Source organism: Vulpes lagopus, chromosome 1 (genome assembly GCF_018345385.1).
Source record: "Vulpes lagopus strain Blue_001 chromosome 1, ASM1834538v1, whole genome shotgun sequence".
NCBI lineage: Eukaryota > Metazoa > Chordata > Mammalia > Carnivora > Canidae > Vulpes > Vulpes lagopus.
This window is the reverse complement of record NC_054824.1, coordinates 181995983-182011786: the sequence shown is the minus strand read 5'-3', so window position 1 is coordinate 182011786 and position 15804 is coordinate 181995983. Positions and strand designations below refer to the sequence as shown.

Here is a 15804-nt window from a genome sequence, read left to right as displayed (position 1 = left end):
TTGAAAGAAAATGTAAATGATTCAGAAAGAATTCCTCTGTGTTAAAAGGCTTAAAACAAATTACTCAGAGAACAAACCATCCCTGTTCTATTTAAAGTTATAAAATGTAGAAAAACAGGAAAATGTCTCCAATGTGCTTTATCAGGTTAGCACAACCTTTATACCAAAATATAATAAGAATGATGCATGGCCACGCCTATGCCAAATGCCTATGCCCACTACCTCTACCCCCTTATTGAGTGATCTCATTGATGAATGTCCATACATAAAGACAAAAAAAAAATAAGCTATTTAATTCAATTATACTCTCAAGGAATAATGCACAACAACAGAGCAAGATTTTCTCTTAGAATGTGACATGGTTTAGCATCACAAAAGCTATTACTATAATTAACCATATAAACAAATCACATCATGTCATCACAACCGTGGCATCATCTAATATAGTGCAATAGAAACATTTGATGTCTCTGATTAAACAAACAAGAAGAAAGGTTATATACATTATAATATATAAAATATATTATAAGAAATATATAATATATACATATGTATATATAAATGTATATAATATGTATAATATATGTTATTATATGTATGAACATTACTTTAAGTGATAAAGGATATGAAACCAATTGTCAACATTATATTGAAGAGTCAACTATTGACTGTGGAAATTTTCATTAAATCGGAAATAAAACTGATAAATTTGGCTAAATAAAGATAAAAGGAAAAACTGTGTGACTTAAAGTATTATAAATAAAATTTAAAAACAAACTCCAGACTGGGAACAAAACTTGCAACTCATAAGACAAAGAGTTGAATATCATCAATATCTGAAAAGTTCCCCGAATAAAACTGGGCAAAGGATGTAAAGAGTATGTTACCCCAGGAGCCATAATAGTAACAACAAAAACTATATTTATCTTCAACAGCAAAACAAAAAGAGACGTCAATACCATATTTCACCTACTAAACATCAAAGAAAAAGGACATGCCCAGTATTGGTGAGACTCTCAAGAGCAGTCACTTCATATACTGTAATAGGAAGGATAATTTGGTAACTTGCAGAAAAAAAAAAAATCATCGCAAAAACTCTTAAAATACATGTAAATTCCTTTCGACCCAAAACATTTGTTATCAGGAATTCATTTAAACAGAAATGGCTAAAGACACATTCAAAGATCTTGCTTTTTACCCGTAAGTGTGTTTGTGGATTATTGTTTATAGCAGAGAAGAAAACAAGCACAGTTCATAGAACGTGATAAAGCCATATGATAAAATCTCATACGACCTTTAAAAATTGCATAGTAGCAGAATATTTAACGTGGAAAAATGTTCACGATGCAGTGATATATGAAAAAGTGCGTGTTCAGAATGTTGATAATATATAAGCTGCGTATATATAAATATGCATCACATGGGATGGAAGTTGTGAGATAATGGAAAATATATATTGGTCTCTGCCCGGTTCCTGTTTCAGGAACAGAACTCCTGAAACCCTTAGAATTTCCCTGATAGGAGAGTCTTTCATTCTAACGAGGTGAATGAGTGGGCTCCCGACCGAGGGTTAGTCATTGGAAGGATAGAGCCATGAGTAGAAGCTTGGAATTTTCAGCCCCGCCGCCCGTTATCTCAAGAATGTAGAAGGGCTGAAAAATGAAGTTAACGACTGATTATTAATCTTTCCGATCGATTTTTTTAAAAATCTCCAAAGAACAAGGTTTTGGGGAGCTATCAGATGGCAAACACACCCACATCAGGAGAGTGATGCACCCCAGCTTCATGGGAACAGAAGCTCCCGTGTGTGGAGCCTTCTCAGACATCACCCTACGTAGCTCTTCTTCTGAATGCTCATTTGCATCCTTGATCAGATCCTTTAACAAGCTGGTAAATGTAAATAAGCATTTCCCTGAGTTCCATGAGCCACACAAATAATCAGACCCGAGGAGAGGGTCATGGGAATCCCTGATTTGTAGCGAAGTTGGACAGAAGTTGAAGGTAACCTAGGGACCAACTACTTGCACTTGGCATCTGAAGTGGGGTGGGAGCAGTCTTGTGGGACTGAGCCCTTAACCTGTAGAATCTGCCACTATCTCCAGGCGGATAGAGTCTGCTTTGACCTAAATTGTAGGACACCCAGCTGGTGCCATGAAGACTTGCTTGATACGGGGAAAAGCCCCACCCATTTAGTGACCTGAGATGTCATCAGTGTAGTCTTGCCTGTGAACAGTACAGGAGACTCACAGAGGACACAGAACAGAAGACTGAGCTGGGGTTTTTCCCTACAACCAGGACAAAGACGGAGTTTTTTCATTTTCGAGGTACATTCACAAAATGATTAGTAGACACTAGGCTTACGGATGAGTTTTTTCATTCCCCATGTTCACTGGTATTTCCTAATGTCTATTTCTACTGTTTTCTAACCTGGATGTACCTGTAAGATATTTTGTAATTAAAAAATTCATGTTGACAAAGACAGAAAGTCAAGGTAAATAAAAGATTTGACAAAGTCATATGCCACGGCATTAAAATGTTGTGCTTCTTGACACAGGAGCAATCCTTTTGCTGTAAGTAAATCATTTTGAAGGTCAAAACTATTCCAACAAAATATTTACCTGAAACCACTGTTTTAAGAACTAGAGATGCAGAGTTTGGAGTTAAACATAAGGCGTTTCTAAGGCTTCATTAGACCTTAAATGTGATTTCATTAGACACAGAGTTTCTCCAGCTCCCATGAACACTGATCTTAGTATTATTTAAGTAGGACCTAACAGTCATATGATGTATATCAGTACTATAGTGATTATAGAAGTCACACTCTTACCTTAAACTCATATTCTGTTGAATATTGAAGATTTTCTACAAGGAATTCGCAAGTTTTGTCAGACAAATTGTTAACCTGGACATCTCCAATTCTGACTTCCAGGTGGTAGTAGCCATTATCGGGGCCATTATAGTCAGCAGGAGGCTTACACCTCACTTGCACACTATTATCTGACTTCCATGAAGAATGTAAGTCCATGACTTCGCCTGGTTCTATCAAAATGAAGAAACATTTGTTACTTCAGTCCCTTTGCAAATGCATATTTCAATCACTGGGCAATATACGTGTACAATGTAAATTATCTTAAGTGTTGATTTTGCGGGTTATGGATGAGGAAGTTATAATAGCATATACATCAAAAGGCTGTAACAAAACACCTAAAGATAAACCACCTAGTCATTTAATAAATATTAGCATATATGTTGTCATGAGAGTTTATGCCATCCCCTAAGGGAAGTATATAGAATTAGAGGAGAGAAGGAAAGAAAGGGAGGTGGAGAGGAGGGGAAGGAAGGGGCAGGGAGAGAAGAGGATGATATGGGACCCTGAGGGCCTCTATAAAGTCCAGCACCTCCATTTTTTTTTGAGATTTTTGTTTTTAAGTAATCTCTACACCCAACATGGGGCTCGAACTCACAACCTCAAGATCAAGAGTTGCATGCCCTACCCCCTGAGTGAGCCAGCCAGCTGCCCCGAGCTCCTCTGTTCTTGAGGTACATACAAGACCCTAGTAACCACCTGGCTGGCTGCTTTCTTCAGGAGCAGCAACAAATTATCTTTGTTTTCTGTGACTTCACAGAAATTTAGGAAAATAAAACTATAAAGCTCAAGGATCTGGACTTTTTTTTTTTTAAGTTTTATTTACTTATCTGAGTAGAGAGAGTGAGCCAGAGAGAAAGCGTGCATGCAAGAGCGGCAGGGAGAGAGAGGCAGGCTCTTGCTGGGTAGGGAGCCCAACGCAGGGCTCGATCCCAGGACCCTGAGGTCAGGGCTTGAGCTGAAGGCAGGTGCTTAACCAGCGGAGCCATCCAGGCACTCTGAGGATCTGGACTTTTAAAACCAGAACCTAACCGACATTACATTTCATTAAAAGCATTCTACTGTCAGCCCGGAATAAGACATTTTTTTTTTTTTTTTTTCCATGAGCCTGGTGCCAGATACTGGCTGACACCGGGGCGTTTCTTCCTTCCTGACTTCCTTCCTCTCCTGAGAGATAGATTTAGCTTTAGATCCTGGAAACTGTAACTACATCATACAGTTGGCAAGAGGCCTTTGAAAGGAAACTTCGAATGCAAATGTGCCATAAAATAAAATAGGTAGTTAAGCATAACAAAGAGAAGAAAAGGCCAAAAAAAGTATGTTAAAGTAATATGTTTTATAAGGTGGTTTGTCAGGTAAGCAGAGGTTAGCAAGTGAACGATTTGCTCTCCGAGTGAGACATTATTGGGCATCTGATTACAGTTAGCATTTCCAGATACTAAAGAAAACAATAGATCATGCATTTTTATCTAAGTTGATTAGGTACCTAAATGGCCTGAAATCTTAAAAATTGTACCAGTTAATACGCCCTCGTGCTTCATTCTTACGATTCTATGATAATACACAAGGAATACAGAGAACCCAGGGTACCAGTTTTCAAATCACTGTATTTTAAGTCATTATAAACCCTAGATGTTAACACATGAGCCACTGAGCCACGTCAATGTGTTTCCCAAATGAAGCATAAGGATGGATGGATGCTGTGCTCGAGAGTTCATACTTCGCTCTTTGCCTTTCACAGGACGAAAAAACAAAGCATACAACTTACCTGCTTCATTTGTCAGAACATGACACACTTCAGGACTTCCTTCACGTCGCACTTTTCCATCGGTGTAGGCTTTTATTGATACCCTGTACCTTGTATAAGGTTTCAACTGTTGCAGTCGATGTTTCACTGTTTCACCCAACTCTTGGCACATTTCCTGATGAAAGTAAGCTTCTTTGAGGCCAGAGGCATGTGACTGAATCTCTATAAGGGAAAAAAAAGGAAGCATTACAAATGAAAGAAGGAGCATTCTAAATGTAGGGATGAGCCTGACACGAGCAGCAGATTCTGGCCGGAAGGTGTAGGGGACGTAGGACCAAGCCGTAGAGTTAGCATTTGTTTTTTATTTTTTTTTAATTTTTATTTATTTATTATAGTCACAGAGAGAGAGAGAGAGAGGCAGAGACACAGGCAGAGGGAGAAGCAGGCTTCATGCACCGGGAGCCTGACGTGGGATTCGATCCCGGGTCTCCAGGATCGCGCCCCGGGTCAAAGGCAGGCGCCAAACCGCTGCGCCACCCAGGGATCCCTGCATTTGTTAAACTGCAAATTCACCAGCTACTATTTTTGAGTAGCCAAATGGCATCAGTCAAGACATATTAAAAGAAGATCAAAGTTGGCATCATGAGGCTGGATAGCAATTACATGATAACATGATGATCTTGATGATGATGATGATGATGATCAAAATAATGAATAGATAGATCACCCTATGTGCCAAGCACAATCATACGTGGTGTACACGGATTCATTAGCACCAGAGGCCGGTTCTCTTAATATCATCACATTTTACAGATGAGAAAACTGAGCCATAGAAACATTAAGCAATCAGCCCGTGAGCTCACAGGGAAGGAGGAACAGAGTCAGGATGGGAACCAGGCTTTGAGGTTCCAGAATCTATGCTCTTGTCTTTACCACTGTGCATACTGTCTGGTGCAGAAGAAGGGACCAGGGTTTGCAGTGGGGCCAAGACGGTTTTTTGGTCTTGGACACCTCACTTCTCTGGTCCAGCTTGCTGTGCCTGTGGACTTGCCAAAATAGTATCAGAAAAGATCTAACACGTACTAATTTCTTGTCTCAGTTACTTATCCATAATACGGAGATTCTACATAATATCTCTACTTTACCACGGAATCCTAAATAAGTAACATACGGTGCTCCAACCTGATGGTCTATTTTCCCAGAAATCCCCAAAGCTAGAGTTAACTGAGGCACACTTGCCAGCTCAGTTCTACTCTCTCCCCAGTTAGAATTCTCTTTGAGGGCAGGAAAGGTGTGAGCTCACGAGAGGGGCAGGCACCCAAAGCCCCACTTCCCCACCCCCACTCACAGCTTCTGCGTGCTCCTTCCATGGCATCTGGCAGCTAGAACGATGCCCAACTTCTTACTCAGCTAAAATCTAAATATCAAGATGCTGTTATCAAGGCCATTCTGGCTTCCACTCAGTGACCTAATTTTGTATGTTTGCATATATAACCTCACAACCTTTCTGTATCAAAACGATTCATTTATGTAGTTCTATGAAGCTTTTATCCTAGCTCATTTGATAAAAGTCAAATTTCTGATTTAATTTTGAAGAATGTGTTGTTCAAAAGATACTGCTATTTGGGAATTAAAGTTTTCAGTGCTTAAAAAGGTGGTTCAGAATGTTCATTTCCAGTTGAAAAGGGTTTCAAGCTTTTGGCTGCAATGCCAAGATATTTTATGTGCACATCTCTGCCTCTTCTACTTTGTCTAAAGGACACTGAATCCAAAAGCACATGTTGTACAGAACATGTTAAGGATTAATTTGACATAGTACTTTGAAATTTGTCTTTTCTTGGAGCAACAGAGAGACAGACCTAACTTTCAAGTCACATATGTTACACTTAAGGGTTAGAAAGACACGGCTTCCTTACTTGTCATTTCCTTTTTTTTTTTTTTTAAATATATCAATACCTCAGAAATCCATTAACAACTTTCTAGATGGCTCTAAAGTATCTTCTTGAACACTATGCCACATAGTGTAAACCTGTTGATCCCCAAAGAATTTTGTGCTGGAATGAAAAGAAAAAAAAATTAGCCTTTTTCTGGAGAAGAAGGAGAAGGAGGAGGAGGAGGAGGAGGAGGAGGAGGAGGAGGAGGAGGAGGAGGAGGAGGAAAAGAATAAAAAGAAAAAAAATATTATACAAAATTTCCAGCAACATTATTACAATCTTGAAGGGTGCAGACTGGTTTCGGTAACCTTTAAAAATAATACTTTGAAAAAAAAAATAAAATAAAAATAATACTTTGGATGCAACAAAGCATAGAAGTCTGTTCTCCATTGCTGAGAGCTTGGCATCCTTAATTAAGCTAATACAAAATACTGCAGTGCCCCAAAGTAGCTCATGCTAAAAACATCACAACACAGTAACAAAAAGAGCTGCTGAATTTGAACATTTGTCAGAAGTTCTGTGACCCTCAGTTGCATCATATGAACTATGAATACATTTATGCAGCTCTCCTTTCAACGTTATTATTGAGATGTTTAAGAGAATCTTAAAATATTACAAAACCGGGCAGCCCGGGTGGCTCAGCGGTTTAGCGCCGCCTTCAGCCTGATCCTGGAGACCCGGGATCGAGTCCCACGCCGGGCTCCCTGCATGGAGCCTGCTTCTCCCTCTGCCTGTGTCTCTGCCTCTCTCTCTCTCTCTCTCTCCGTCTCTCACATTCTGTGTTGCTCATGAATAAATAAAGAAAATCTTAAAAAAAAAAAATTACAAAAACACCCAATGAACAGAAGAAACTAAATAAATGTTAATACCACTTTCCTCCTCTTTCAATACCTAACATTCAGAGACCCTGAAATGAATGAATTTTGGAATAATGAAATCAAATGTAATACCTAATTTAAAAAAGTAATATAAACCGCAAGAGTACTTCATAAGCTTCATTCCTGTGAGTTTTTTTAGAGATTTATGTATTTATTTTAGAGAGAGAGAGAGAGCGTGGAGGGGTGAGCGGCAGAGAGAATCTTCAAGCAGACTCTGAGTGCAGAGCTTGATCCCAGGACCCTGAGATCATGACCTGAACCTAAATCAAGAGTCAGAGGCTTAACCAACGGAGTCACCCAGGAGCCCCAGTCCTGTGGATTTTGAATAGTGACATTATTTGAAATAATGAGAATGGTTAAAAGAATCACTTTAACAATATTATAATCCTATCAACTTCATGATAAAATGGAAGGGGGATCTCATGGCGGATGTTTGAGATGAGTGGACGAACAGCAGAATGCTCTTCTGCTTAGGGCAGTTGATTTTGATAGCTGTAGGGGAGAACGGACTGTGTGTAGGCTGCTTCCAAACGGTTCTTCAAGCAGGTGCAGGATCCAAGGCAGAGGTTGGATTCAGTTATCAATCAACAGTTTTGGAGGAAAGAACACACATACCGCCATATGGGCCAGCTCGCCCTTTTCCTCCTCCCAGTCCTGTTCAAGTGTTACATTATTTAAATGTATTTAAGCCACATATTTGGGTAACTCTAAGTAAAAAGGAGCCACACTAGTTGCAAAAAAATAAAAAAAAAACTTGTCAGAATGCTAATAAATAATTACATCCTCCTTAACCTGATTTATTAAAATACAGGTTTTTAAAAACTGTACAGAGTACAAAGGGCAATAAACACTGCTCATAAATTTTCCATACAAAATACTCTTTGGCAGAGAGTGTAGAAAAGAAAGAATGCAGAGCAAGGAGTAGTGAGTAGAAGATTCAGAGAAGAGAAAAGAAAGCCAGACAAGGTGTCCACGCAGAATCCAAACCAAGAAAGTTTGTACAAGTGATGTCTGATGAAGCAGCAAGTATCTAATTGTCTTGCTATTTTTTCCTCCTGCGGTTTCCATTTTTTCCTTTCTCTTAGACTTAACTTTTGAAATTACCATAACATCAAATACATGACATATATTTCTTCTCCACAACCGTTGAGCCCTCTTAGGGCATTGAAAATGCATTGTGTATTTTTCTTTGCTTTACTTGTTTCATTATTAAGATTCAAACAATCAGCAGAAGTCATGTCATTAAAATATAAAATAACATGCTAAAAACAAGTGATTTCAGCATTTTAAATTTATGTCTGTTTTGCCCACCACACAGAGAGATGGAACTCTGTGTGATGTTCGGCTCGGCGCTACTGTACAGCTACAAGTAAGGGATTGGCAAGTGGGTCATGTCATGTGCTGAGTCTGCTTGGAGAGGGTCCACGGATGCTTGCATTTTTCTACAAGCATTTTGGATACTTTAAGTTATCTAGGAGATGCTTTTCTCTTAAATAGCTTCTCATTTGGAGGACTCATGGTTGAACGAGACATAACACATTTTTGGGGGCAACATTTATGTCCGCAAAGTCTAACTAGAAGTATGTTCCAAGATTCGATCTGCCACCAAACTGGCTTCCATGACTAAATGGGTACATGTTCATTTTTATTTACCCGATATTTTGTGTGCATCACCAGGAGCAAGGTTTGGAAGGCATTTGTTTGATTGTTTCTTTCCGGGCCTGAATAATGAGTTCAAACCATGCAACTCACATGTATTTGGAAGACAGTAATGAGTATTATCTTCCGGAGATTTTCTTTCTCCAGACTCTGGAGTTAAAGATTGGAAGTTACATCAGGAAAGACAAGCAAATATTGGGGATGTTCTGGACTTAGTCATGTCAGAGGCTGGAGAGCCCATAGTGAGTAGAGGCTGTTCTAAAATCAAGGCAGATTAGGGACAGCCCTGGTGGCTCAGCGGTTTAGCGCTGCCTTCAGCCCAGACTGTGATCCTGGGGTCCCGGGATCGAGTCACACATCGGGTTCCCTGTGTGGAGCCTGCTTCTCCCTCTGCCTGTGTCTCTGCCTCTCTCTCTCTCTCTGTGTGTGTCTCTCATGAATGGATAAATAAAATCTTAAAAAAAATAAAATCAAGGCAGATTGAGTGCCCATCACAGTCACTCTGTGGTTCACTAGTTCAATCCACATTTCTAGTGCTTTCCACTTCTGGATTTATTTTTCCTGATATAGAATTAAATTGCATACAAATTACCTGCATTACTGTGATAACAAACACTGTAACCATGAAAAGTATTTGTAGGCGGTTTCCAGGTGATCACTATGGTATTTGCATTTTCACTGCTGCAGGTAAGATTCTCAGGTGGGTCTGGACCTGTTAAAAGAATAAGAATACAAAATATTAAAAGTAAGACATGGAAAATACATTCTTCAAATCATAATTATGATGATCAATAGACCACATATTGAGGATGGAATTAATGAAATTAAAAGAAAGACATCTGGTCTTATTCAATTTGCTTTAGAGGTCACTTGACAGAGGAAACGTCAATGTAAAGTGGCACTGTGGACCCAAAGTATTCTAGTGACATGAAGATATTTAAGAACATCCTCTTCCTCTCTTATACATTATTGTTGACTTGTCCTGGGATTTCTAGATTTCACTGTGCTGAAAATCTGCCGTTGGTAGTACTGGTAAACCTAACCGTCATTATTTGGAAGCTTCCAGTAACTAGTCATCATAACTTGAGATGAAGAATATAATCAATGCGTATAAATTAGAACCCTCGCACATTGTTCACGGGAATGTAAAGTGATGGATCCACTTTGGAAAACAGACCGACAGGTCTTCAAAATTCAAAACATAAGGTTGTCGTATGATCCCCAAATTCCAATCTGAGGTGTGAACACAAGACTAATGAAAACATATGTCTACACGAAACTTAGAAATGGACACTCATAGCAGCATTATTCGTAATAGCCAAAAAGTGGAAACAACCTAATCAACTGATGAACAAACCAACAAAACAAGGTGTGCCCATACAATGGAATATTATCAGGCGACACACAAATTGAAGTACAGATGCATTTTACAACATAGAAGCGCCCCTAATACGTTATGCTAAGTGAAAGAAGCCAGTCACAGAAGACAACATACTATGCAATTCCATGTTTATGAAATATCCAGAATAGGTACATCCATCGGAGCAGGAAATAGATTGGTAAGTACCTAGATGCGGAAAGTAGGAGGGAAATGGGGACCAACTACTAACAGAGATGAGGTTTCTTTTTGGTGTGATGAAAATGTTCTACAGTTGATTCTGATGGGGAGTCAGTATATTTTTTAAAACACTGAATTACATGCTTTGAACCGTGAATCATGAAGTAGGTGAATTAATAGAGCTTTTTCTTTGTTGTTTTTAAGAATGTGGCTCCTTTTGCAATGGTCTTGGAGAAATGCCTTGTTTCCTGAATTAAATGCTATGTAAAATGGTTGAACTGCTATTTTCTAAGGCTGAACGATTCTTACATTATTGGAGTAAAACTTACTTAAAAATATTATTATTATTATTATTACTTTTTTAAGAGCAGTTTTAGATTCACAGCAAAATTGAGGGGAAGGTATTGAGATTTCTCATATTCCCCTGCCTTCACACATGCATAGTATCCCCCATTACTAACCTCCCCCACCAGGGTGGTCCCAGTGATGAGCGCACACTGACACATCACCATCTCCCAGGGTCCATAGTTCATATTAGGGCTCACTCTGGGTGTCACATATTCTACGGGTTTGAGCAAATGTATCATATGACATGTACCCATTATTATGGTATCGTACAGAGTATTTTTACTGCCCTAAAAATCCTCTGTGCTCTATTTATTTCTCCCTCCTCTGCCACTCCTGGCAGCCACTGATCTTTTTACCGCTTCCATAGTTTTTTCAGAATATCATAGAGTCAGAACCATGCAGTATGTAGCCTTTCATCAGGTAGTAAGGGGCACTAAAGTTCTTTCATGTCTTCCCATGGCTTGACAGCTCATTTCTTTTTAGTGAGAATAGTACTCCATTGTCCGATTATACTATAGTTTACCCATGCACCTGCTGAAGCACATCCTGGTTGCCTCTGGGTTTTGGCAATTATGAATAAGGCTCCCATGAACAACCCTGTGCAGGTTTTTGTGTGGACATAACTTTTGAACTCCTTTGAGTAAATACCAAGGAGTGTAGATTGTATGGTAGTAGTATGTTTCGTTTTGCAGAAACCACGAAAATGTCCTCCAGAGTGTGGCTGTACCACTCGCACTCCTACTAGCCAAGAATGCTTTTATTTTGGATTGCAGCCTTGTTCCGTGTGTCGCAAGTACCTGATGCTCTGAGTGTTCCAGATTCTGGACATTCTAATAGGCATGTAGTAGTATCTCATTCTTGTTTTCATTTGAATTTCCCTGATGGCATGGGATGTAGAGCATCTTCTCATATCCTTATTTGCCACTTGTATATCTTTTTTTTTTTTTTTTGGTAATTATATGTATTTTTAATACACTGAAGGATCCTCCTTTGCTCATACTTAATTTACTATTTGGTATGTATGTTCACAGGAGAGACTGGCCTATAGTTGCCTGAGTCTTTCTCAAGTTGCAAATTCACTGAACATTAACCTTAAGCCTATCCCAAACCTTAAGAATAATCAAAATGAGCTGATAGAGTTCCATGTCTTCTATTCTGTTGAGTAGTTTGAACACGTGGCAAATTTGTCTTCATGTTTTCTTTTTTTGTTTGTTTTTTGTCTTCATGTTTTCTTAAGAGCAAGCAAGAGAAGCAGACAGTGAGTGGGAAATGAGTAGAGAGATATTGGACTGTAAGGTTAATTCCAATTTTCTAACCCCTCCCAGGTAAATTTTCATAATTTGTAAGCTCTAGAAAATTATTCATTTTACCTAACTTTTTATATTGGATGCAAAATTGCTTTTAATTTGTAAAAATAATTTACTCTTAGTTCTCTTTTTTTTTCCAGTCAATAGGAGGGTTTCATTTTTTGCTAGAGGTCTACTTTATTATTCTTTCAAAAAACAAGTCTTTACATTGCTGAATAAATTCTTACTATAATTTTGTTCCTTCTTTCAATAACTTTTTTTTTCCTCTTCTTTCAATAACTTGATACTCTACACTTGGTTATTTTCTCCCTTCTACTATCTTTGCATTTTGTTGTTTTGGTTCTTAACAGCACTCTCCATTGGTTGTCATTCGGCATACAGCAAAGTGATAAAATTTCTCCTAAAATATCACTTGCTCTCCATTCAGGCCACAAAATCCTGCCACATTATGTCTTTACTCAAGTCTGAGTATCTGTCTTTCAAAAGGTAAATTGAGGCCATATTTATTTGTGGTGACTTTTGATATATCGTGGCATATTTCTGCTGTCCTACTTACTGCTTTCTACTAGTATTTTTTTTCTCTCCCTTTCTCTTTCCCTCCCTGACACTTCCACTCCTCCACCTCCTCTTCTCCCTCCCTCCCTCTCTCTCTCCTCTCTTTTCCTCCTCCTCCTCTTCCTCTTTCCTCTCCCTCTGCTTCTTCCTTTTCTCTACTACTTTTTCCTCCTCTCTCTGTCTTTCTTTGGTGGTTACTCATCAATTGTCATACACATAATTCACATATTTTTTCCTAATAGAGTCTACATTTTGGAATCTCCATCCTTCTGTTGAATGGGAGTGGAATTTTAGCACTTTTTCCTCCCTTCACCGAATCTCCAACCCCCCAAATGCTATGATTTTTCCAGAATGGTATTTTCCAACTGTTCTTGGCGATTGCAGTCTTGTGATTTACATCGCCGGCATCCTAGTAGCGCTAATTATTATTTTGCCATTGATATTTAGATTTGCTGCTGGGTTTACTAGCCATGTGCTCACTCCTGTCAAAGGCAGCGCCTGACAGAAGGGCAGAGGGTGCAGTAGCACACCAGGAGAATGATGCTGCAGGAGGAAAGGGGAAGTGAGTGAACAAACCATATCATTACCTCAGTTTTGTTTCTACCTTAATCTCACAACAGCCTACAATTTGCAGTTGAAACAACAAACAAGCAAACACACACACACACACAGAAAACCTTGACAAAAGTTTGGATCTTTGCTCGTGCGTTTTGAAATCCTACTTTAAAAACGGGTACGTATCCATTTCCTGAAACCTCTTCTGCGCATCTACAACATCATTTTCTGTGCTCCTCAAAGAATTGTAAGAATATAAGAAGAAATTTTACGCATATGCGTAAGCAATATACTCACTTCCAAAATCCGTTTTAATCATTTTACTTAAGTTCAAAACAAGCTGGCCATTATAGGATACATTCAAGTAACAGGAATAATTTGTTTCAGGTAAAAAGCCTTCCCTTTCAAATTGCGTGTCTTTAGATGGAGTACGATTATCTGAAAGAAATAAATATCCCATATTAGTATGTGAATACAATATATCACATTGAACTTTCTCTTTAGATTGCATAACTATAATATCTGTCAGATGAGAAACTTTTACAAATAGTAAATAATATGTAAAAGATACTAGGAACTATCATCATAATGCACAATTTTCCCACACTCAATTTTAAAGAAAACATTAAGAAGTCTAACTGAATTTGAGAGTGTCTCTAATTTAATTGATGGAATGAGTTCTCTGTTCGGAAGCTGAGACTGCAGCGTGTGCTAGCCTTTGCCTAATAGGTACTGTAGATACATCATTGTTTTACCATCAGTTCATCGTGTATTTGTTCTTGCTTTCCTCACACTACCTGTCTCATAGCCATGAATCTTCTTTATAGCATGATGACTACACCCAGAGTCACTCTGCACCCTTGGTGTATGTGTGTATGTGTGTCTGTCTATCTGAATTGCCAAGTATGGCTCAGCAGATGGATTTATACCAAAAAAAGGAGCTTCCACTTTAAGAAATTCCAATAGAAATAAATCATTAAGTCATTAGTTATTAAAAAGAACCTGTATCTCAATTATTATCCCTCATATGAACCCAAATTCCTATTCCTCGGGGTACTTACTGTACTTTTCCCATTTTGTCTTTCATGTAAGTGTTCTTGAGGTTGTCTATAAATTTTGTTGATGGAGGGCTGACCACATAAACTCTTGAGTCGTATGACTTTACTTTTGCTTTTTATTTATTTTATTTTTTTTACGTTTGCTTTTATTACAGTATGTGTATCATAATTATCCTATAACATCCTTCTCTGATAATCCTTCAACAATGCCTTGGGCATTGTGTATAACAGTTGCCAAGAAAATTCTTGTAAACTAATTGACTTTTACTATTTCAAAGATTATCTTCTTGGGAATGTATTTGTCTGTTTGGTGAATGTGAGTGGTATAAAGAATACAAAGTTTTGACTCCAAGTATACTATGGATCAAAAGAGTGGGGGGTGGGAGGAAGGTAGAGAGTGGTGGGGGGCATAAGAGGGAGGAAGAAGGGAAGGAGGGAGGGAAGGAGACAGGAAGGAAGAAAGGAAGGAGGAAGGAAGGCATAGATAATATCTAGAACAATTTTCTACCATAAAAATACTCTAATCAAAGCTATATTCTTACCACACTGAAGTCTGTATTTAATTTTACTTCTGTCACAAGTAAAGTTTTTCTTTTGTTCTACTCTTACACAAATAGAAGTATTTGCTTTCTCTTTCTGTGTACAATCTTCCAGATAAAAATTTCCAGGATCTGTCAAAAAGCAGATATAGAAATAGATGATGAGTGTTTCATAATGTGTGCCGCATGCTCAATTAAAGTGACTGAAATTATATTCATAATATAGTCTTTGGCAAGCGTTTAGAGTGCTTTTGACAGAGTCTGATAATTCAGAGTTTTGCATGTCTCAGTTTTTTAGCTTATTCTTTTTAATATCACGCATTTGGGCAGCATTTTATTGAGAATTTATCTTACCTTTAAAAAATGGGACCCAAGCAAATGTATAGATGAAATTGCATTTTTTTGCACATTTTAAAAAACTCTCTTCATTCTTCTTCTTACTTATATCTTCAGTTTTTTAATTACTCTGATTTTTTAATTAAATGATTATTACACAGAGTTATGGGGGTTTCTGCCTCGGGGAATGCGTCTTTTAAGTTGTCATTTTCTGTTTCTAATTGATAATTAACTTCAGTAACTTTTCAAAAAATATCAAACTTTAACCTACGTATTTTTAAAGTTTTTACTTTAACTCTAGTTGGTTAACATACAGTGTAATATTAGTTGCAAGTGTACAGTTTAGCAATTCAACAATTCCATACAGTAACAAGTGCACTCCTTAATCCCCATCACCTACTGATCCCCTTTCCCCTCTGGTAACATCAGAGTGTTCTCTATAGTTAAGAGTCTGTTTCTTGGGA

The 15804-nt window shown here is 38.2% G+C and overlaps 1 protein-coding gene across 5 annotated transcripts in view; it reads right to left on the bottom strand.

The window, feature by feature from the left end:
* PTPRC (protein tyrosine phosphatase receptor type C) overlaps positions 1 to 15804 on the bottom strand; it is a 125593-nt gene that overhangs the window by 36003 nt on the left and 73786 nt on the right. For all 5 annotated transcript variants that reach the window (XM_041769415.1, XM_041769420.1, XM_041769428.1 and 2 more), the window contains 5 exons: positions 15008 to 15136; positions 13705 to 13845; positions 9677 to 9796; positions 4635 to 4835; positions 2828 to 3039 (listed from right to left, as the gene is read on the bottom strand). In XM_041769415.1, coding sequence (XP_041625349.1) covers positions 2828 to 3039; positions 4635 to 4835; positions 9677 to 9796; positions 13705 to 13845; positions 15008 to 15136 — 803 coding nt within the window. The remainder of the gene's footprint in view (positions 1 to 2827; positions 3040 to 4634; positions 4836 to 9676; positions 9797 to 13704; positions 13846 to 15007; positions 15137 to 15804) is intronic.